General features: G+C 39.6%; 1 protein-coding gene across 2 annotated transcripts in view; it reads right to left on the reverse strand.

Annotated features, from left to right (window-relative positions):
* The window catches only part of VPS13B (vacuolar protein sorting 13 homolog B), a 517649-nt gene that overhangs the window by 170782 nt on the left and 328638 nt on the right, over positions 1-18229 (reverse strand). For both annotated transcript variants that reach the window (XM_084803053.1, XM_084803052.1), the window contains exon 34: positions 5863-6550. In XM_084803053.1, the coding sequence (XP_084659179.1) occupies positions 5863-6550 (688 nt within the window). The remainder of the gene's footprint in view (positions 1-5862; positions 6551-18229) is intronic.

Raw genomic sequence — 18229 nt, forward strand, 5'->3', positions numbered from 1 at the left:
AATTGAAAGACCAGGCATCTCCTGACCACTGGACATAGAAAAGAAAACCAAATATATAATATGTAAATGTTTATATTTTTCTGTATTTTTTATGATTTATAGTTTAAATGGCTAATCTTTCTTTGTTATTTTTAAAAAGCCAAAGAATCAAATGTAGTCTATGAGGTCCCTACAATACCTGAAAGTTAAATTGTGAAGGAACTGAGGTCAAGAACATGTTGTAACAACTCAGTGTCTGGAGAGAAAACGACCAGGGACCCGGCTGTGAACTGCACTGCACCCAGGCGAGCGGCAGCAGAGATACGGATGCTCTGTTGTCTCATGCTCTGCTCTTCTGCACCCACAGCACCCAGAGAGGGAGAGGACCCAGTGCCCTTGGTTCTTACTTTTAGAACTTTAGAACTTTACATCTTCTACTTCTTGCTGGAAAGACGTTGCTTCTTCCACTGCTAAGCAGAGGATAATGTGTGTAATAACAATTCAATGGATTTCTTTTTTAAATTTTGTTTTGCTTTGCTCTTTCTTTGATATCCTAAATATGTTTCCTAATTGGTTATTTTCATGTTAAATTACGGTATGAGTTTCAAATATTTTATAGGATAACATTTGAATTAAAATTCAGTGCAACTTAACACAGGTGCTTGCTCTCCTATTTAGTGAAAAGTAGACATACATCCAAGGAGATGAACTTTATTCTAACTACAAACACCCCTGTTTTAAGCAAAGTGTTCTGTAACATTAAAATGTACAAAATATAGAGAGTAGATGTCAGTGTGTCATTTTTATAGAAGAAGGAAGTTAAGTAATCCAGAATCTAATTGCTGCACGAAAGAGCCTGGGCATCAGCACTAAAGCAAAGTCAAGCCTTGTGCTTTCCTTACCAACTAGTCCATCATGTATTATTAGTTACCCTCCACAGCTGGGCCGCTTCTCATATGCTTTTCCACTATCTTTCTACCTGAGGGTGCATGTAACCAATCTACTTGTTTGCCCACGTGTGTGAACCAGTTTCGCTACATGTTACAGATCAGTAAGAAATGTTCCCAGATAAATGTTCAAGCTGTGATCGCTATGGCATTAAAGTCGCAGGTTAATTCTAAGACTTTCCAGAGACACTAATGACCTTATATTCTAAAGACACATCTAATTCAATCCTTTTCATAAAGCCATAACGACTCAATGAAATCATGATATGATTTATGAGGTGTAAGAAGCTAGTTTATGAGTTTTCAACTGTTGGTTTACTCAAATGTCCTTGGCACATTTTGTGCAGTCCTATTGAAATGGTAATCCAGCCAGCTGATGTAACTGAACCATTTCGTGTTGCACAATAGCTTTAATGACACTAAGATATATGAATAGTTTTTAGCCAATTACAATCATTATTCCAAATAGACTTAAAGGTAGTAACACAAATAATAAAAGTAACCACAATAACATTAACATTTAAGAAGCTCTGTGCCACCCAGTGAACTAAGAGATACACACATGCGCTGTCTGCTCCTCTTGACAGCTGCAAGACACTGCTTCCAGAATCAGGCCCATGTCATAGACTAAAGCTTACAGAGATTAACTTGCTTACAGCCACATATAGCCGTAGAGAGCAGAGGTGGGATTAGAACACAATACTGATTAGCTCTAAATCTAGCCCTCTTATTGGGTTTACTCAATGTCTGTGTCTTAGTGGGCCTTGCCTCACAGCTACAGCACTTCACAATACAGAAAAACATCCAACGCTACACACACCGTGTCTTCAACATTACCATCCAACAAAGTGTGTTATGATTGGCTTTTGCTCAGTGTGATACTTTGCAATAAACTTTACATTTTCTATTTTAATCTACCTGATATTTGAAAAGGTATTATCAGTCAGAAATTCTGAGTGGGCAAAGGAACTGTTTTCATTTGGCTTGTTATGTGCCAGCACATATTGGTGAGAAATAAGACCCTGGGTCTGACTGCACAAAGGAAGTTCGGGGGTTGGTTAATTCCCTTAGAATGGATGAACTTGTTCACAAGTAACAGATGGCACAGTCACTTCTTCAACAGCAAATAACAACAACAACAGCAACAGCAACAGAAAAAATCCCAAACAAATAAGGAAAATTACATTTTAAAGTTGCCTTAGGCTACATAGTCAAGTTATGAGGTAATTTAAAATCTGGACTTCATTATTTTAAACAAACCAAATACCATTAAAATATTTATAAACACAACTAATATGATTATGTTGAAAACAACTACATACATCTTTATTTAAATCAGAATTGCCAATACTACAGCTGCTACATATAAAGGTATTGGCAGGGACCTCATTTCTGCTAGGAGTTGCTCCAGGTGGGAAGGGCATAAAAAAGCTGTACATATATTATTTTAATATTTAAACATCTGTTAATTCACTTGAAATTTTTTGTTAATTGTCAAAAATGAACTGAAGCTGGTAAGTTGTTAAATATAACCTTTCAACTTTAAGAATAAGGAAATTAAAATAGTGTTGCACAGGATTAATAATATATCTAATATAATATGGGATCACTAAATTATGAAGATTGAAAATTACACTTTATTAATAATATAATTAAGATATAATAATTTTCATCTAACTTTAAGTTCATTAATTAGGTGTACTTATTTAGTACTTAATTATATTTTTACTTGCTACACATTCTGGTTAGAATCAAACAAAATTTGTATTTCATGTATATATATGCACACATATAAGTATATAAACAGACATATATACTTATACATGTACATATGTGTGTATACAAATATGTCATATATCCTGTGGAAGGTAGATTTACAACAAAGACAATTGCACAGCATTTCCTTTCCTAAATAAATCTGCATGAAAACAATGCCCTAAGGAACTCGTAGAGAGAACACCACTGTTACCTCTGCGTATTCCAGCAGCTGCGAGCTTCGATGACATGGATGGAATCTGGGCTAATGCTGACAATTTTATCATCCACTCGAATGGCCCACGCTCACAGATGTAACAACAGTAACCCCTGACTTCTGCAGGAAATCACAGGTTAAATTTTTCTGAACACAGGGGCCCTGGCTACTGGACCGGAAATTATTATTTTAAAACTGCAGAATTTCTAGTGCCAGCTATAAAAGAAGTTCATTTCGACCTAACGCACATCCTGTTAATAATTTTAAATACACACACACACACACACACACACACACACACACACACACACACGAAGCATAAATAAACACTTAGGCACTCTGCGGAGTAAAAACAACACAGATTAGGAAGGGTGCCCAGCTCATGGATGTGACTCACTCCGCGGTAAGTGTCTAAGTTTGTTTTGCCTTTGTTTCTGTTCTCTTTTCTTATAACTTTGATTTGAAAGTGAGGTCCGAGCTGTAAGCACGGAGATGGGAGGGCAGTTCAAACCAACATGAGAAACGCCTGGGAATTAAGGTCCCCATGGTTTTGGGAACTGGAAAGAAAAACCTTGTAGCCCTTTTTCTTTCTTTCCTTGCATTTGTTCTGAGAGCCAGTGAGTGAGTGAGTGAGTGAGTGTGTGTGTGTGTGTGTGTGTGTGTGTGTGTGTGTGTGTGTGTGTGTGTATGCATATATGGAGAAGGTTGGTGGCTATGCTAATGTGACACTGACACTTAAAACTGTAAGCAGCTATTAAAATTATATTTCATAAGGCCAATGTACACACACTCAAAATGGGTAGAAATACACGTTTCCAACAGGGAAACAAAACTAAAAAAGTCAATAAAAACTATCTGATTATAAGGGCCAAGGTAGGATGGGAAAGTCCTAAGAGCTCTGTAAGACAGAATTAAAGGTAATATTAGAGCACCACAGAGGTCGAGCGCGGTGTGAACAAACTCGAAACGCTACGTCTCCAAGTCTCCACATACTATAGAGCAAACCAAAAAACCAAGAAGCTCACAGAAGCTAAAAACGAATAAATTCAAAGAAATCAAGTTCAAACACACGATAATAAGCATGAAGAAGCAGCAAATCTTAAGAACAGTTACAGAAAAAGTTTATTGCTTATTTAGAAATGGTGATTGCAATAAATGGAGGGCAGAAGGAAAGCTGAGTCTCCCACTAACAAAAGTGAGCCATCCTCTGCACTCAGGCCGTTTGAGACAGCTTTCCTAAATTGTCTCTTGAGAAGTCCAAGGTGAGGTTTCACTGAGGCCATTTAAGTGCCTCCCAGCCCTCAGTGCAGGAAGACCTACGTTCTCTAACCCTTATCAGTAAAAAGCAGTACAGTTATTAATTGAAGTGAGAAGCTTGAAGGCAGAGCCTGGGTCTCCATTATTATGGGTTCCCAAGCACTGCACTTGTTTGATACACAGCAGGAACGTGGACTATCCTAAAGATGGTCTGAGTATAAACTAACAGCGAGTAGGATGGGATCAGAGGATGAAGGCCTTAAGTGCTGTTGACTATGGAAACAGGAAGGAAAACAACTTCAAAAGTTACACTAAGCCTGGCGTGGTGGTGCACAACTTTAATCCTAGCACTCGGGAGGCAGTGGCAGGGGGATCACTGTGAGTTCGAGGACAGCCTGGTCTACAAAGTGAGACCAGGACAGACAGGGCTACACAGAGAAACCCTGTTTAAAAAAACCACCACCACACACACACACAAAAAAAGTACACTGGTAAATTTAATAGAACTTTTAAACATTCCAGAAATGTTCCACAGATTATTAGTACTTGCGTTCAAAGCCTTCATAATGATGACCTTAATATGCTAAGTGAAAGGAACCTTCATAAGCAAGCATTAGGCCTCTACCTTTCTAGACTCCCCAGAGCCACGCTTCCATAGGAGTGACAGGAAGGACCAAGCAGCTTACATCACTTAATGTGATAACACTCTCAGCTCTAGAATCCTATTGTCTAAGATGACTAGGTCTCCTGGCATGGAGTTTTTAAAAAACACTAAATAATAAATCAAATAATTAAATGTCACATCATGGGCTAAATAAAACCGTTGATGATGTTAATTTTGCTTTATCTCAGTTTGCCTCTCTGTTGTTCTAATAAACAACCATGATTGGAAGGGAACTTGGGAGGGAAGCGCTGATTTCAGCCTCCCTCTTCCAGTAAGTGCGATGGCAGCCTACCTTGTGCTTGGTAGGTTCATCTCCAAGTCCTGTGTCACAGACCTAGCCACTCACTCTCCATTGTCTGCTGCCAAATCTCTAATTTGGGAAAAGGTCTCTTACATAATGTTTGGTTCCATTTTCATTGCATCTTATTTCTTAATATTCATACATCTTAACTCTGAACAGCTCACGTCCCTAGTCAATGAGATTCAGAAGTTCTATATGGTTATAACAATATAGATGCTCTCTGATTCTAAGGAAGGCATAGGTAGGGGCTACAAAATGCTATTAACCAACACCATTAGTAAGTGCTTTTTAATAAGGAGTATAAATGCCCTTAAAGTATTCTACTTTGATAACCTTGACTGCATATACATTTTAATGAGATGATTAGATGAAGGCCACAATAAGCTTCTTATTCTTTTTTAACAACTGTACTAATGTGGATGATCTACCTATGTCTACTACCACTAATAGCTATGATTCCCAAACACTAGGAATTTCAAGTCCCTCTACAGCCTCCTCCAAAAATCCATTTCCTACAACTACCAAGGAAAAAGATGAAATGTTCAGAGGCACGAGTGAGAATACAATGATAAATGCTGATACATTTTCCCAATATTTTCTTAAACTCAATTTGTCTACAGACATGTATTTTCCATATTCTGTAGAGACGACGAGGTATGCCTGGTCTGTCAGCTGTTTTTCATTTGACAAATCTTACAACACAGTAGTGATAACTACATCAAGCACATTTCAAGGCTCTTACCTGTACATTTGTAGTCAGAGGCTGCGCCTTTAAGCATAGCATCAAAGATGGATATTTCCATTCTCTGTTTCCTGTGGTGACAACTCAGAAGCAAGGAAGGCTGGGATACAACTAAGTAGAGAAATGGATCGAGCTCTACATCACCGGTTCCTCTTCGGCCAGGCTGCCGCACAACCGTGACTCCGAGGGCTTGTCTGGCAGATGACCGGGTGGACGCATGGAGGCTTTCCAGGGAGAGAACCCCTAGTTTCTTCCCTGAAGAAAAAGGAGTGCTACTGCTTAAGAGATTTTCTGCAGTCACCATGGAAATGCATACCTGGCTAGGCTTAGCTACATCTGAATCAACTTCTGGGACATCTAAGGAATTCTTGCCGGCTTTTCCATCTTCCCTCTGCTCTGGTAATTTGAATTTAGGTAACGCCACGGATGAATATGTCATTAGTGAGATCCTACTTGCAGTAATAAATATGTCGAAGGGAATGAAATTCAGATTTTTCACAATTGATGACTGGTGTGAGGGGCGGGCGATGCGGTGCTGACTGGCACCACTGTACTGCTCTATTTGCACAATGCGGATTTTCACGCTGTCACTGCCAATTCCACTGTCCTGAGCACCACTGTAACGGGAAGAGGTTTCAGCTACACCGCCATCAAATGTATCCATTTTCTTCTGTTCTTGTTTAGAGATCTGTAAAAAACACAGGCAAATATGTCAAAGTAGCTATGTGTCAAGTGTCATTTCATGAACGATGTTATATAAACATGCTGTTTAAGGAACTTAAAATGAATCTAGTATCACTTAAGGCCATAATAATTACAAAAACTGAGTGGATGCCCATTTCTTAGGAAAAAAAATCACTTCATAATCCAAGGGCATTTTTTTTTGTTTTTTTTAAAGAAAGGGTCTTGCTCTTTGGCCTAGGCTGGCCTGAAACTCTCTATGCTGTCCAGAATGGCCTGAAACTCACAGCAACGCTTATATGTTAGACTCCCAAGAGCTAAGATTACAGATCTGGGCCACCACGCCTGACACCATGCCAAGAAATTCTTGAGAACAAATGAAATGCCCATTTCCTTCATTAAAATGTACTTCTGAGTGTCAGTAATTCTCAATTTATATTAGCACAATAAACTAGCCATTAAAATGTCCCTCCAAATAATTATTTTAGTAGTCTTACAGTAAATCCCCCAAATAATGCAATAAAGGATTAGAGTGACCAATTGGGCTACCATTGTGAACAGATTCCACATGGGCACGGATTACTGTGTTTTTCATCCTTATTATAAAGCTAATTTATAGGATTTGGGACAGTTAAAAAAGACTTTGAGGGCAAAGATTATCAAAATAAAAAATATATAAGACATTTAAAAAGATGTTAAATGTTCTTTTTCTACAGGAGGACTTGGAAGGAGGATAAATGTTATAATTAAGACAATGATTCGGTAATGAAAGCCCCTAAGGGTAGACTTTCTTAACACTTCCCACTAATGACTCCCTGTGGAGAAGAAAGGACAAGTTAGTGGCAGTGGCTTCTTCTGGGATCCCTAACCATCTAGAGGGCACTGAGGACTTCATCTGATTTTCTTTGAAGTGATACTGACTAATCCACATAAACATGGGAAATCCATAAAAATAAGAAAAAACAAACCTTCTCGATTCCCATTGCATTAGCTAGTATCATCAACAGTATTATTTAACACTTTCACTTTCACCTTTTTTTTTCTTCCCACTACTCAGACCCTTTTGTGGCTATAAGAATATTAAAGAAAGAAATTTGAAACCCATTTCTAGACAAGGTACTCTCTTTGTGGGCTGACTGTTTCTGTGGCAGGGTCTAGTTTTGCAGCCCACACTTTCTGTGAACTCTGTCTCTGTCTCTCTTCTCCTCCCATCTTAGCCTTATAAGTACTATTTTAAAAGAACCCAGAAAATGCTGCATAGCATTTCTTTAAGTGTTAGGATTAATTTTTTAATGATTTCTACATAATTAGAAATTTTGGCTTTTAATTCTTGTCAAGGAGCATCTATGAGAAATGATAAAAAAAAAAAGACACACTCTAAGAAGTTAAATTACAAGGAAAATGGTAGGAAGACCTATGACGTTACTGGGTATTTCTAAACACCTTTCCAAAAGAACCACACTAGATCCAGGACAACTGGGAATGGAGAAATATTTCTAAAGCTCAGTGTAACTCCTAAATGCTATCTATAAGTTACTATACTCTAATTTGATTGGTTAAAAATATTTTGGCCGATGTTACAAATTACTGTAAGGTGACTGCCAAAGACTCATTGTGCAATGCTAATAACTTCATAATCAGAGAACGAGAAAACACTTATGACAGGGTTTCCAGCAATATTTATCTTGATTCTACAGAACTGAGAAGCAAAAAAAACAGTACCTATTTGAGATGGAGCAACGTATCCCCAGTCAGCGGGTGCCGTGCGCTCTGAAGTCAGTCTGCGCAGACTGTGCTCGTGCCTGGCCAGGAGGCCTTGCAGAGCTAGACAGAGCCGTCTATCAACCCTTTTCCTTCTTGGTGATCTCAGTACTTCTTCACACAATTCTAGCACAGCATAAATTATACCACACTCAAACATTCTGTGGTATTAATATCAGATACTGTCAGAACAATGTGATTAGATGGTGGACACCAGAGCTCCCACAAAATTATGAGGCTGGAAAACTGCTGTTCCATTGGGATGTCCAGGCTATGCTAATGTCACACAACAATGGAGTTCTCAGATTTGTGACACGAGTGTCAAGAAGCCTGCTGGACTTCCAGACACGTAAGTATAGCACAGGGCACACAATTATGCCTCACAGTACACAACACTTGATTAAGTTGCTATGCCACTATTTTCACTGTTCCCTGTGGTGACAACTCAGAAGCAAGGAAGGCTGGGATGCAACTAAGTAGAGAAATGGATCGAGCTCTACGTCACCAGTTCCTCTTCGGCCAGGCTGCCGCACAACCGTGACTCCGAGGGCTTGTCTGGCAGATGACCGGGAGGACGCATGGAGGCTTTCCAGGGAGAGAACCCCTAATTTCTTCCCTGTATCCTTTTTTTTTTCATTTAATTAATTTATTCAGATCACATCTAAATTGTTTTCCCCTCACTTGTATCCACCCGTTCCTCCCTCCCTCCCGCTTTCACCCTATTCCCCTCCCCTAGCTCTGTGACTGAGGGGGACCTCCTCCCCCTCTATATAATCACAGGCTATCAAGTCTCATCTTGGAAGCCTGCTTATTCCTTCTCTGAGTGCCACCAGGCCTCCGCACCACGGGGAAGTGGGCTTTTCTGTATCCTTATTTAGTCTTCCCTGAACCCTTATTTCTTCCCTGTACTCCTGCTAACAAAAGGTTTATGGAAAACAATACACTTTTGTAAGCACGGCCTTCTACATTTTGCATTTATTACCTTTCTTGTTACACCATTTTCTCTTATGTCTGGTTAATTACGGCCCCCAAACGCTATAGCATGTAGCCTGGTATATACTCATGCAGCTACGAGAGTGCTTAGTGCTACACATACTTCTCAGAGTATCCCTACAGATAAGTTACAGTGACGCCTGAGACCAAGTCCAACACTCTAATCACAGGGCTTTGGACAACTGTAAACCTCTGTAAGGATATGCAGGAGGATATGAAAATGCAGTCTGCCTCATTAAGTGTCAGTGCCTGTCACACAGAGAATCCCCCACAGTAGGCAGCTCTAATGGTTTGTAGCCTTTACCAGGTGCAGAACGCCTAGATGAAAGGAACTCTCGCTGTCCAAGCAGGACTATGTGCTCAGCACACTGAAGAGGATCCATACATGTGTGCTGATAGTTGTTCTTCACATACTAGTAATTGGAAACAAGTCACCTAGCAGACAGAATTAATGACTGTCAAGATGCACACCCATGTGTATGGAGACTTCCAAATACTGAGCTCTGTAATGCCTTTCACAGACTCACTCATGATGCCGCTGGAGCGCGCACCCTCCATGCTGAGCTGAGCACACTGCAAGCAACCCTCTGAGTCTCTGGATGGACTGCCTTCCACTGGAGGAGGTCACGTTGACAGGTGAGTGAGGTGACGTACTGGATACAGGAATGAAGCCCTTTATACAGGGTAAGTTAAAACAACGCCCCTCCTTACTACATGTCTGCAATCCTTCTGGGTACTGCTCAGCTTTTTCCTTTCCACACTGTTGAATTTCTCACACTATGTTCTTCCTCCTACAGTTTGTTACATATTGTTAGCACATTAGATACACCATCATTCCTAAATGCAGTCATCGTTTGACGATAGAGTATTGCTACAAACTGAGGCGCAATAGGATCATGAGGAGAAAGCTGGCAGATTATGAGTAAAGGGAAATACCTTGTTAGTATCTTGGAACACATGACTAAATTGACTCAACTCAGGAGCTAAGTAAAAATAGTCACTTGCTCTCAAGATAACAGCCTAATTTAATTTTTTTTGTGTCATTCTGTCAAAATTTTCAAATATAACTCCAAATACATTGTCAACTAGTGATATAATTAAGTACTTAAGTAATTCAGGATTGCTGATGATATTTTGCAGCACGTTAAACTATATTTTACATAGTTTAAGTGAATCTGTAGGGTTGGGTTCCAATGCAAATCCCAACTAAGAGCTCTCGCTTTATAAGCTATTTTTGTTTTCTCAATCAGGAAAGTCAGCCACAATTTAATATCTGAAACTGGAATTTTCATGCATGCAGAATTTGCTTCCGACTTATGTTTAAAATCTCGGCTCCCCTACAACAAGTACAGTAAGTGTTCCCATAGGTATTAACACGGAAACACAAAGCACCGCATTCCAGGGAAAGGTGAGGAAAGTTAGTGTCCAGGCTGTGTGTAGACTTACACACCACGATTCAGCACACGGCACATTTCTAGACCTGACCTCTAGAAATGTAAACAACTGTAGGGGCAAAGTGGCAGCCATGTGCTCAGGTCAAATGGGTTGCCAAGCACAAGTCGCATGGTAGCTAATTCTACTCACTACTGGCCAGAATAAAATTTGAGTCAGTGACCCAGAGATAAAATATTGGCTCTCATCGGGGGAAAAAAAGGAGGTAAGACTATCTCAGTATTAGGAAACTAATCCTTAAAATGGGAACTCTAGTTAAAAGTTCAGATTTCCTCTATTTTTCTAAGCTTCCGAATTATTTTAGCATCACCAAAAGGTGGATGTAAGACACGCTTGAAAACCCACTAGGCTGTCTCCACCTCACTGTGGATTTATCTGTCCTGTTGAGGATATGGCCCACGGTTGAGACCATTTTATGATTCATTATATGTGTTGGGCCCTAAACATGGGCATCACAAAATTTACCATTCCTCTGAGGAAAACAAAAAGTTCACAATGTAATCACTCTAAAGGCAACTTTTGCTTTGTTATTGTTCAAGGTGACTAATAAATTTTCAAAAATAGTAGCCCCTGTGTGCTTTGGGTGAGTGCAGTGTGCTACATCTCTGGGCAAGCCTGCTCCATCAGCTCTCTACTCTTTCTTTACCTAACTTATTTAAAATGGACAATAAAAGTTTTCTTTAATTAGCTACTGGTGTGCATTAACATGATCATGATTAAACCATAAAAACCAACTGTACATAACTCTGGTCCCCTGTTCCATATGTTTTGAATTATTCTGTTTGAAAATGTACTTTGCGTCCCTTTTAAAAGTTCGACCTTCTGCTTTCAGAGAATTAAATGCATATTACTGTAGTGAAGAAGATAATGTTTCAGACCTCCAGGCATATATTAAACACACTGGCAGCACTTGAGACAAAATGCTTTACTTATTAGATACTTCCTATTCTAAACAGTGTCATCAAAGGCTAAAAACAAAATCCATATAAAAGCTGCACAATGCTTCCACACAGAACCTGTGCCAAAATCCCTGTACTTTCCAACTAATGAGGAAAGGATGTGTACTCTTAACATATGAATGTAAGATTTTCCAAGCACTCACTTTAGGAAACTAGACTATTGATTCCATATGGGTTATGTTAAATGAAACTGTATTGGTAAAATAACCTTTAAGATATCTGGCATGATAACAATAATTAAACAATATTCCAAAGACTAAAACAAAAGGGAATTTGGTTCCACAATGGATAATTAAAATAAAATGAAAAAACAGCATGCCATCCATCAAGATAAATTGTTATTGTTTAAGAACTTTTAAAAATACTGTTAAAATATACTTTTAGATAAAATCTGAAAGAGATGGAAAAATATTTGTGGCCTAAAAATGGATAGTTTGGTGAAGAAAAAAGTATAGGACTCTGAAATTTTATGTGGAGATAACAGCTTTAAAGCCATGAGCACAACCAGATGGTACTTAAATCCCGGGAGAGCTGCAGTTTCACTATCAGTGGGTTCAATAGAAGAAGGTTTTCAATAGCAGGAAAACACGCCATGCTGATGGCTGACTTCTTAGACAACTTCAGCGCATTTCCCCATCCATTCACAGCTATACGTAATACCATGGAGGTGGCGCGGAGAGCTGGGGTAGAAGGGAGAGGCTGGAGCTAATTCTTCTCTTAATGTACAGAGCTCTAAGTTTACTAGTTTAGCGTGGAGTCTGCTGAGATTCATGGTGCCAGAGAAGCCACTAAGATCACATTTGGTAAGGGAACAACATTAAACAATGAAGCACACTAATTTCTTATTTTAATTAGATGCTTTTCCATGGTATTGTGGAATAGGAAAAGGTAAACTGGGGTACAGCTTATTGCTAGGTAATACCTGCAGTTTTATAATCACATTGAAAACCAGCCCTAGCCAGGTGTGGTGGTACACTAATGCACTCCTGCTTGACCTCTAGGAGGTGGGGATAGGAGCATCATGAGTTTGAGGCCAGGATGGAAGATAAGACTGCTTCACAGAAAAGCCACAAACCCAAACAAGGCACGGCACACACACACACACACACATACACACCAGCTTGATTAACATAAATGCTATAAATATTTGTTCAAATATGTTGCAAGAAGAAATGTGTAGAAAGCAAACTCGAGTATTGGCAAGGATGGGGAATTTAGCGGCCATTTCAACACGTATGTGTGTAATACCTCACATAACTGCCTTACATCTCTGTGTCTAATGGTCACTGCGCGGCAAGCAGAGCAGGATGGCACAGCGAGCAGGTGCAGGTGTGCTTGTCTCTGCTTCTCCCTTGTGGTGACTGTAGGTATGGGACATTAACACTGACACAGCCTACAGCAGCCAACAGTCAGACTTTGACCTTGATCAAAATAGCTTTTTCCAATTATGAGTTCATTTTCCACATCTTATAAATTATAAAAAGTCAAGTGTAAAACCACAGAATCAAAGTTCCAATCACATCTGTGTATCACTGTGACATGCATCCTAATTTTACTGCCTTGACTAAAACTTAGCAGTGCTTTCAAACAAGTAAACATCATGTCTGCTTTACCAAATCAAATACAGTTAAAAGAAGGGGGAGTAGCTACAGCATCGTGAAATTACAAGCGAGAGTACTTATAATTGAAAAGAAATCTTGTGTTTCATTATCTAAATCTTTATGAAACGCTATGGCACGCTGGGGCTGGAAGAGGTTGTTACTGGACTTTAATACTGTCCACAGCTTTATGTAAATAGCAACTTGTATTAATTTTATCAAGAAACAGGAGTATTGTTTTGTTTGTTTTGTTTTACAAGACAGGGTTTTGGTATAGCCTTGGCTGTCCTAGACTTGCTTTGCAGACTAGGCTGGCCTCGAACTCACAGAGATCTGCTTGCCTCTGTCTCCCTGAGTGCATGGATTATAGGCATGAGCCACTACATCCAGCAAGAATATATTTGTATACTTCAAATTTTCAGTATCACAGGTCAGGAAACATGGGTGACTTACCCTTTCCGCTCAGTGAAATGTTAAGTAGCACTTATCTTAGTATGTTATATAACAAGCACAGAATAGAGGGACTGTGGAGGGAAAAGCTCCACTCAGTGAGACAGTCAATAGTATTTTTTATTTGAAGTAAACTTAATCTTGTGGTGGTGGTGCACGCCAAGCACGGTAATCACAGTGCTTGGAAGGATTCAGAGGCTCCACAGCAAGAGGATTCACAGTTCAAGGTCGTCTTCGGTCTTTTACAAGTTCTTGGCCAGCCTATGGGCTACATGAGACTGTTTTACATACAACAAAGTTGTAACTTCACAAAGAATCAAGGTGTTAACTTGAATATTATAGAGTACAATAAAAAAAGGTTTTTAATGCTTTATTTCCTCCAAGCCTAAAGTTATACAATATCCCACACAATGTAACTGTCAGAGTCAATGACAAAAAGGTTTTGTCAACACTGAGGCAATTATTCCCAAAAGCAGCACAAGCGATACTCAATGACTACAGTCTCATTTTACCCTTTCAAGAAACAATGTTCCCGGTTCTTAGAAGTGGTATTATTGGTCACTCCTGCCTGCTAAGTATCAATTCAAATTATCACATTTCACGACACTGTTGTACTAACTGCAATATAGAGGTAGCTTAGGTTGAGTTTTATTGCAATGTGTGGTCTAATCTAAGTTGTAAATTAGAAAAGGGGGCCAGGCCTACTGTTAATTGACTATAATACTGAGATCATTATTATTGTTGTTTCAAAATGATAGACCAGAAATGGAGAGAGAGAGAGAGGGAGAGAGAGAGAGGGGGGGGGGAGGGAGGGAGGGAGAGGGAGAAGGCTCTTTGGCAACCCACTCACAGGGCGCAGGGCGCAGGGCACAGGGCGCAGGGCGCAGGACACTCACCAGCTACCGTTTATGCTAGTTTCCCTCTACACATAAGCTATCATAGCCTAACTTCTTTTTGGGGATTCCTGAGTTCATGAAAGCAAATTAGTGCTCAGAAAGATTTTGCATTACAGGGTCTGAACTCAGGGTCAGTTCTATGCCTCTTACATGTATAGCGAATCAGAAAAGTTGGTAACTGTAAGCAGATATAATTCTTTATATTATATCCCGAGTTCTAAGTTTGACTTGTTTTTATTTATTAATAAGCTCAGATGTTAAGAAAACAAACCATTCTGGGCACCTTAACCCAGATGGGCTTGCATCAAGAACAGCCTGGCCCAGAAAGGACCATGATGTTAATTCTTTAAAAGTGGCTACTGTGTGCACACGCTATCTATTCTTTTGGCTGATAAAATCTAAAGCTCTTTCCACTGATGGCAATATGGAAACCATTTTGTCCCATGGCTGCTTAAAGATCTGCAGCAGGACTGAGTCAGCTGCAAGTGCTCATTTTATCAGGCTTTACAATGGTGTCTGAGCTGGAGTCTGTTTCTCATAGAATTTCACTCAGGGACTGAGTAAGATTGGCTCCTCAGAGCTAGTCTGATTTTACTAGAAACAACTGTATCACATCAGCCACTCTCATAAATTTGCTTTAAGATGGAATCAGCCCTAATCCTGAAGCAGATGAAAGTTTACTGAGCCTATGCACTCTCTGTAAGAGCCAAACAAAACTATGTGTTTAGCTTCTGCAGCAATGTAGGAGACTGGCTATTAAGCATTCCAGCAGGCTTCTCCTGTACAGCTATGAACTTAACAAAGCTGTAGCTGAACTGGAATAAATGTCTACTGATAAAATGTTTACAAATTCTTATTTGACTAGCATATGAAGCAACACAATTCTTTAAAGGAATTACACAATTCATGGAAATGAAGCAAAAACTTAGCATGTTTTAAAACTAATTTTTTCCAATATGCAGAATAAGTTAAGCATTTCAGTTAATTTTAAGTAGTAGCAGGTTATCACCACATGGCAGAATATAGTTACTTAACCAAATACCAAATAAATATTTAATAAATGAATCATGAAGGGAACTAGTGGACCAAGTCATTTGCCAAGTACTCAGAGGGGAGTTCTAAGGGTCAGGGGAAGTTAGCACCTGCCTTCTGTGCTAGAGACAGCTATGTGCTCAAGATGCTTTCTGCACACATCTGGACCAATAACTGGAGAAGGTAGGATTCAAACTGCTGAGACCATGGGAAGGACACCTAAGATGAGGCAACAGGAAGCAATTAAAAATGGTATTTTAGAGCAAGCCTAAGTATCTAGAAAAGCAAACGTTGCTGTGCTCAAAGGCTAGATGACTGAGAACAATGGAAGACAAAGTTGGGAAGACAGCAAGCACTGAGACTCTAGGTGACATGTTTAAAATGTTACCTCTTTATTTGCTCCACTCAGGCTCACAACAGAGCCTTTGGGCATGCCATTCAGCATGGCCCAGGGCACACATCATAGCAGAGGTTCATGTAAGAGAAGCCGAGGTGCAGTGATGAGTAGCACTCTGCAACTTTCATGTGCACGATTGTTTGGGGGGAACAGTGTTCTGCAAAAACTACTACAAAAACTTTCTAAGCAACTAGCCACAAGACAATACTGGAGAAAAAGTGGTAATCATCCAAAGAGAGCAGCGCACAGTGACCGAGGATGGTTATGGCAGAAAAGCTACCCACTATCTGACACTTCCTCTTCTAAACCCCTCACCCTCGTGTGTGTGAGTGTACGCACACATGTACAGTCCAGAAGATAGCTTGTAGGAATTACTCTTTCCTTTTACCATATGAGTTGCAGGGCTTTAACAGCACCAGGCTGCAAGCACCTTTATCCTCTGGGCCATCTCATCAGCTCAAGAGACTTCCATATTAATCCATCACGCTCACCTCTTCTATTGAGAGTCCCCATTCTGGGACTAATGGTCACCTACCTGCTCCCATGTGATCATTTATCTTGTTCACCCAGCCCGGATTCCTCTCCCTCTAAAAAGTCCCTGTCCTCTGTGAAGCCCACCCTCACCTGCCTCCCAGCAGACAGTCTCTTTCCTACCATCCTGTAGGACATAAGATCTCGATCACGAGCTGGCATGTAGCATACAGTATCTTCTATTACAATTTTCTTCTAATTCTGATGCTTTCTCTCCTAATTAGATCACAGGCTTCTGGGTTTAGGAATATGCAGCATATATTTACGTAAGCTCCGTGCACAAACATTTTTCGGACTATAAGACACACCTGACCATAAGACACACCCAGGTTTTAAAGCAGTAAAACACAAAAAACAGTAAAAACAGCTATCTGACCATAAGGCGCACCCTAATATACCCCCTGCTTTTGGGTGGGAAAGTGCGTCTTATGGTGTACACAAGATAGGGTCCTGTAGATGGGCTAATGATGGTGATTAATATGGCAATGACAATAACCCAATTGATTCCCCGACAGTCTCTGAAGCAACAGTATCAACACACAAGCAATATTTACTAGGCTGCCTCTTTTGTATTTCATCATATATATCAACTCTATAAACTGTATACTACTTCTCATATCTTAAGATGAAAAAAAAAAGGTCCTAAAATGTTAATTTGATCAAAATAATAGATTTAGTAGACAATTAAGATCTGAATATCTATATTTACTCTATAATTCATTCATAACCACAACCTATAATGTCTGTTTCCCAAAATTGTACTTTCTTTTATATTTTCTGCCTCTATTAAAAAAGCTTTATACTTTTTGTTGTGAATGTATGTCTCTCTATTAGAATGAAAAATCAATAATTGTAGGTAGTAAGCATCCTTATTTGCTACTACAAACACAGTGCTGGATGTAAGTGCTCTACTACTTTTTTATTTTAAATAAGTAATTGAAACAACAAATTAAAAAAAAAAAGAATAGGAGATGAGTAGATGAGCAAAGCAAAGGGTTTAAGTAAGAGAACTGGAGGCAGCCAAGGAGCTTTTACTGCAAGGTACTGCGACGGGGTGCTTGGTTTCTCCTGCTTGGAGTAAAAGCACTACACCACGGCTGGATAAGTGAATGAATGGCTCCATTATTTCCACCACGTCACACCATGTGCAGCTATGTGGGGAAAACAGGCTTTGTTTGTGGCTTCTGTTTGATTAGGTGGAATTGAAATGAAATAAAAAGCCAAGTTCAAATCCCCAGCTCAGTGCATGGGAATCTTGGTTTATTAGAGCAGGAAGTTAGTATAGAATGCATCGATTCCAGAAAAATTTAAATAATTCCCACCTCAATGTGCGTCCTTTTTGTCAAAGAAAACCCTGTGGGGTGATGGGGTAGTGATCAGTGGCTGAGACACTGACAGCAAGGGACGACTGACATATAAAAGACAAAAGCAAGACAGCTGCAAAGCAACTGTGTCATGCTTGTGCGAACGTGTGAGCTAACAACAAAGTCAGTGCCATAGATCAGCCACCCTTAATGTATCTATTAATATTACTGGTCGTGTTACTATTGTTATTGAGACAGGGTCTCACTAATTAGCTGCTGTGATGATGAGGATGAGGATGGAGGATGAGGAGGA

This window comes from Acomys minous, assembly GCF_964271855.1.
Source record: "Acomys minous genome assembly, chromosome: 12".
Taxonomy (NCBI): Eukaryota; Metazoa; Chordata; class Mammalia; order Rodentia; family Muridae; genus Acomys; species Acomys minous.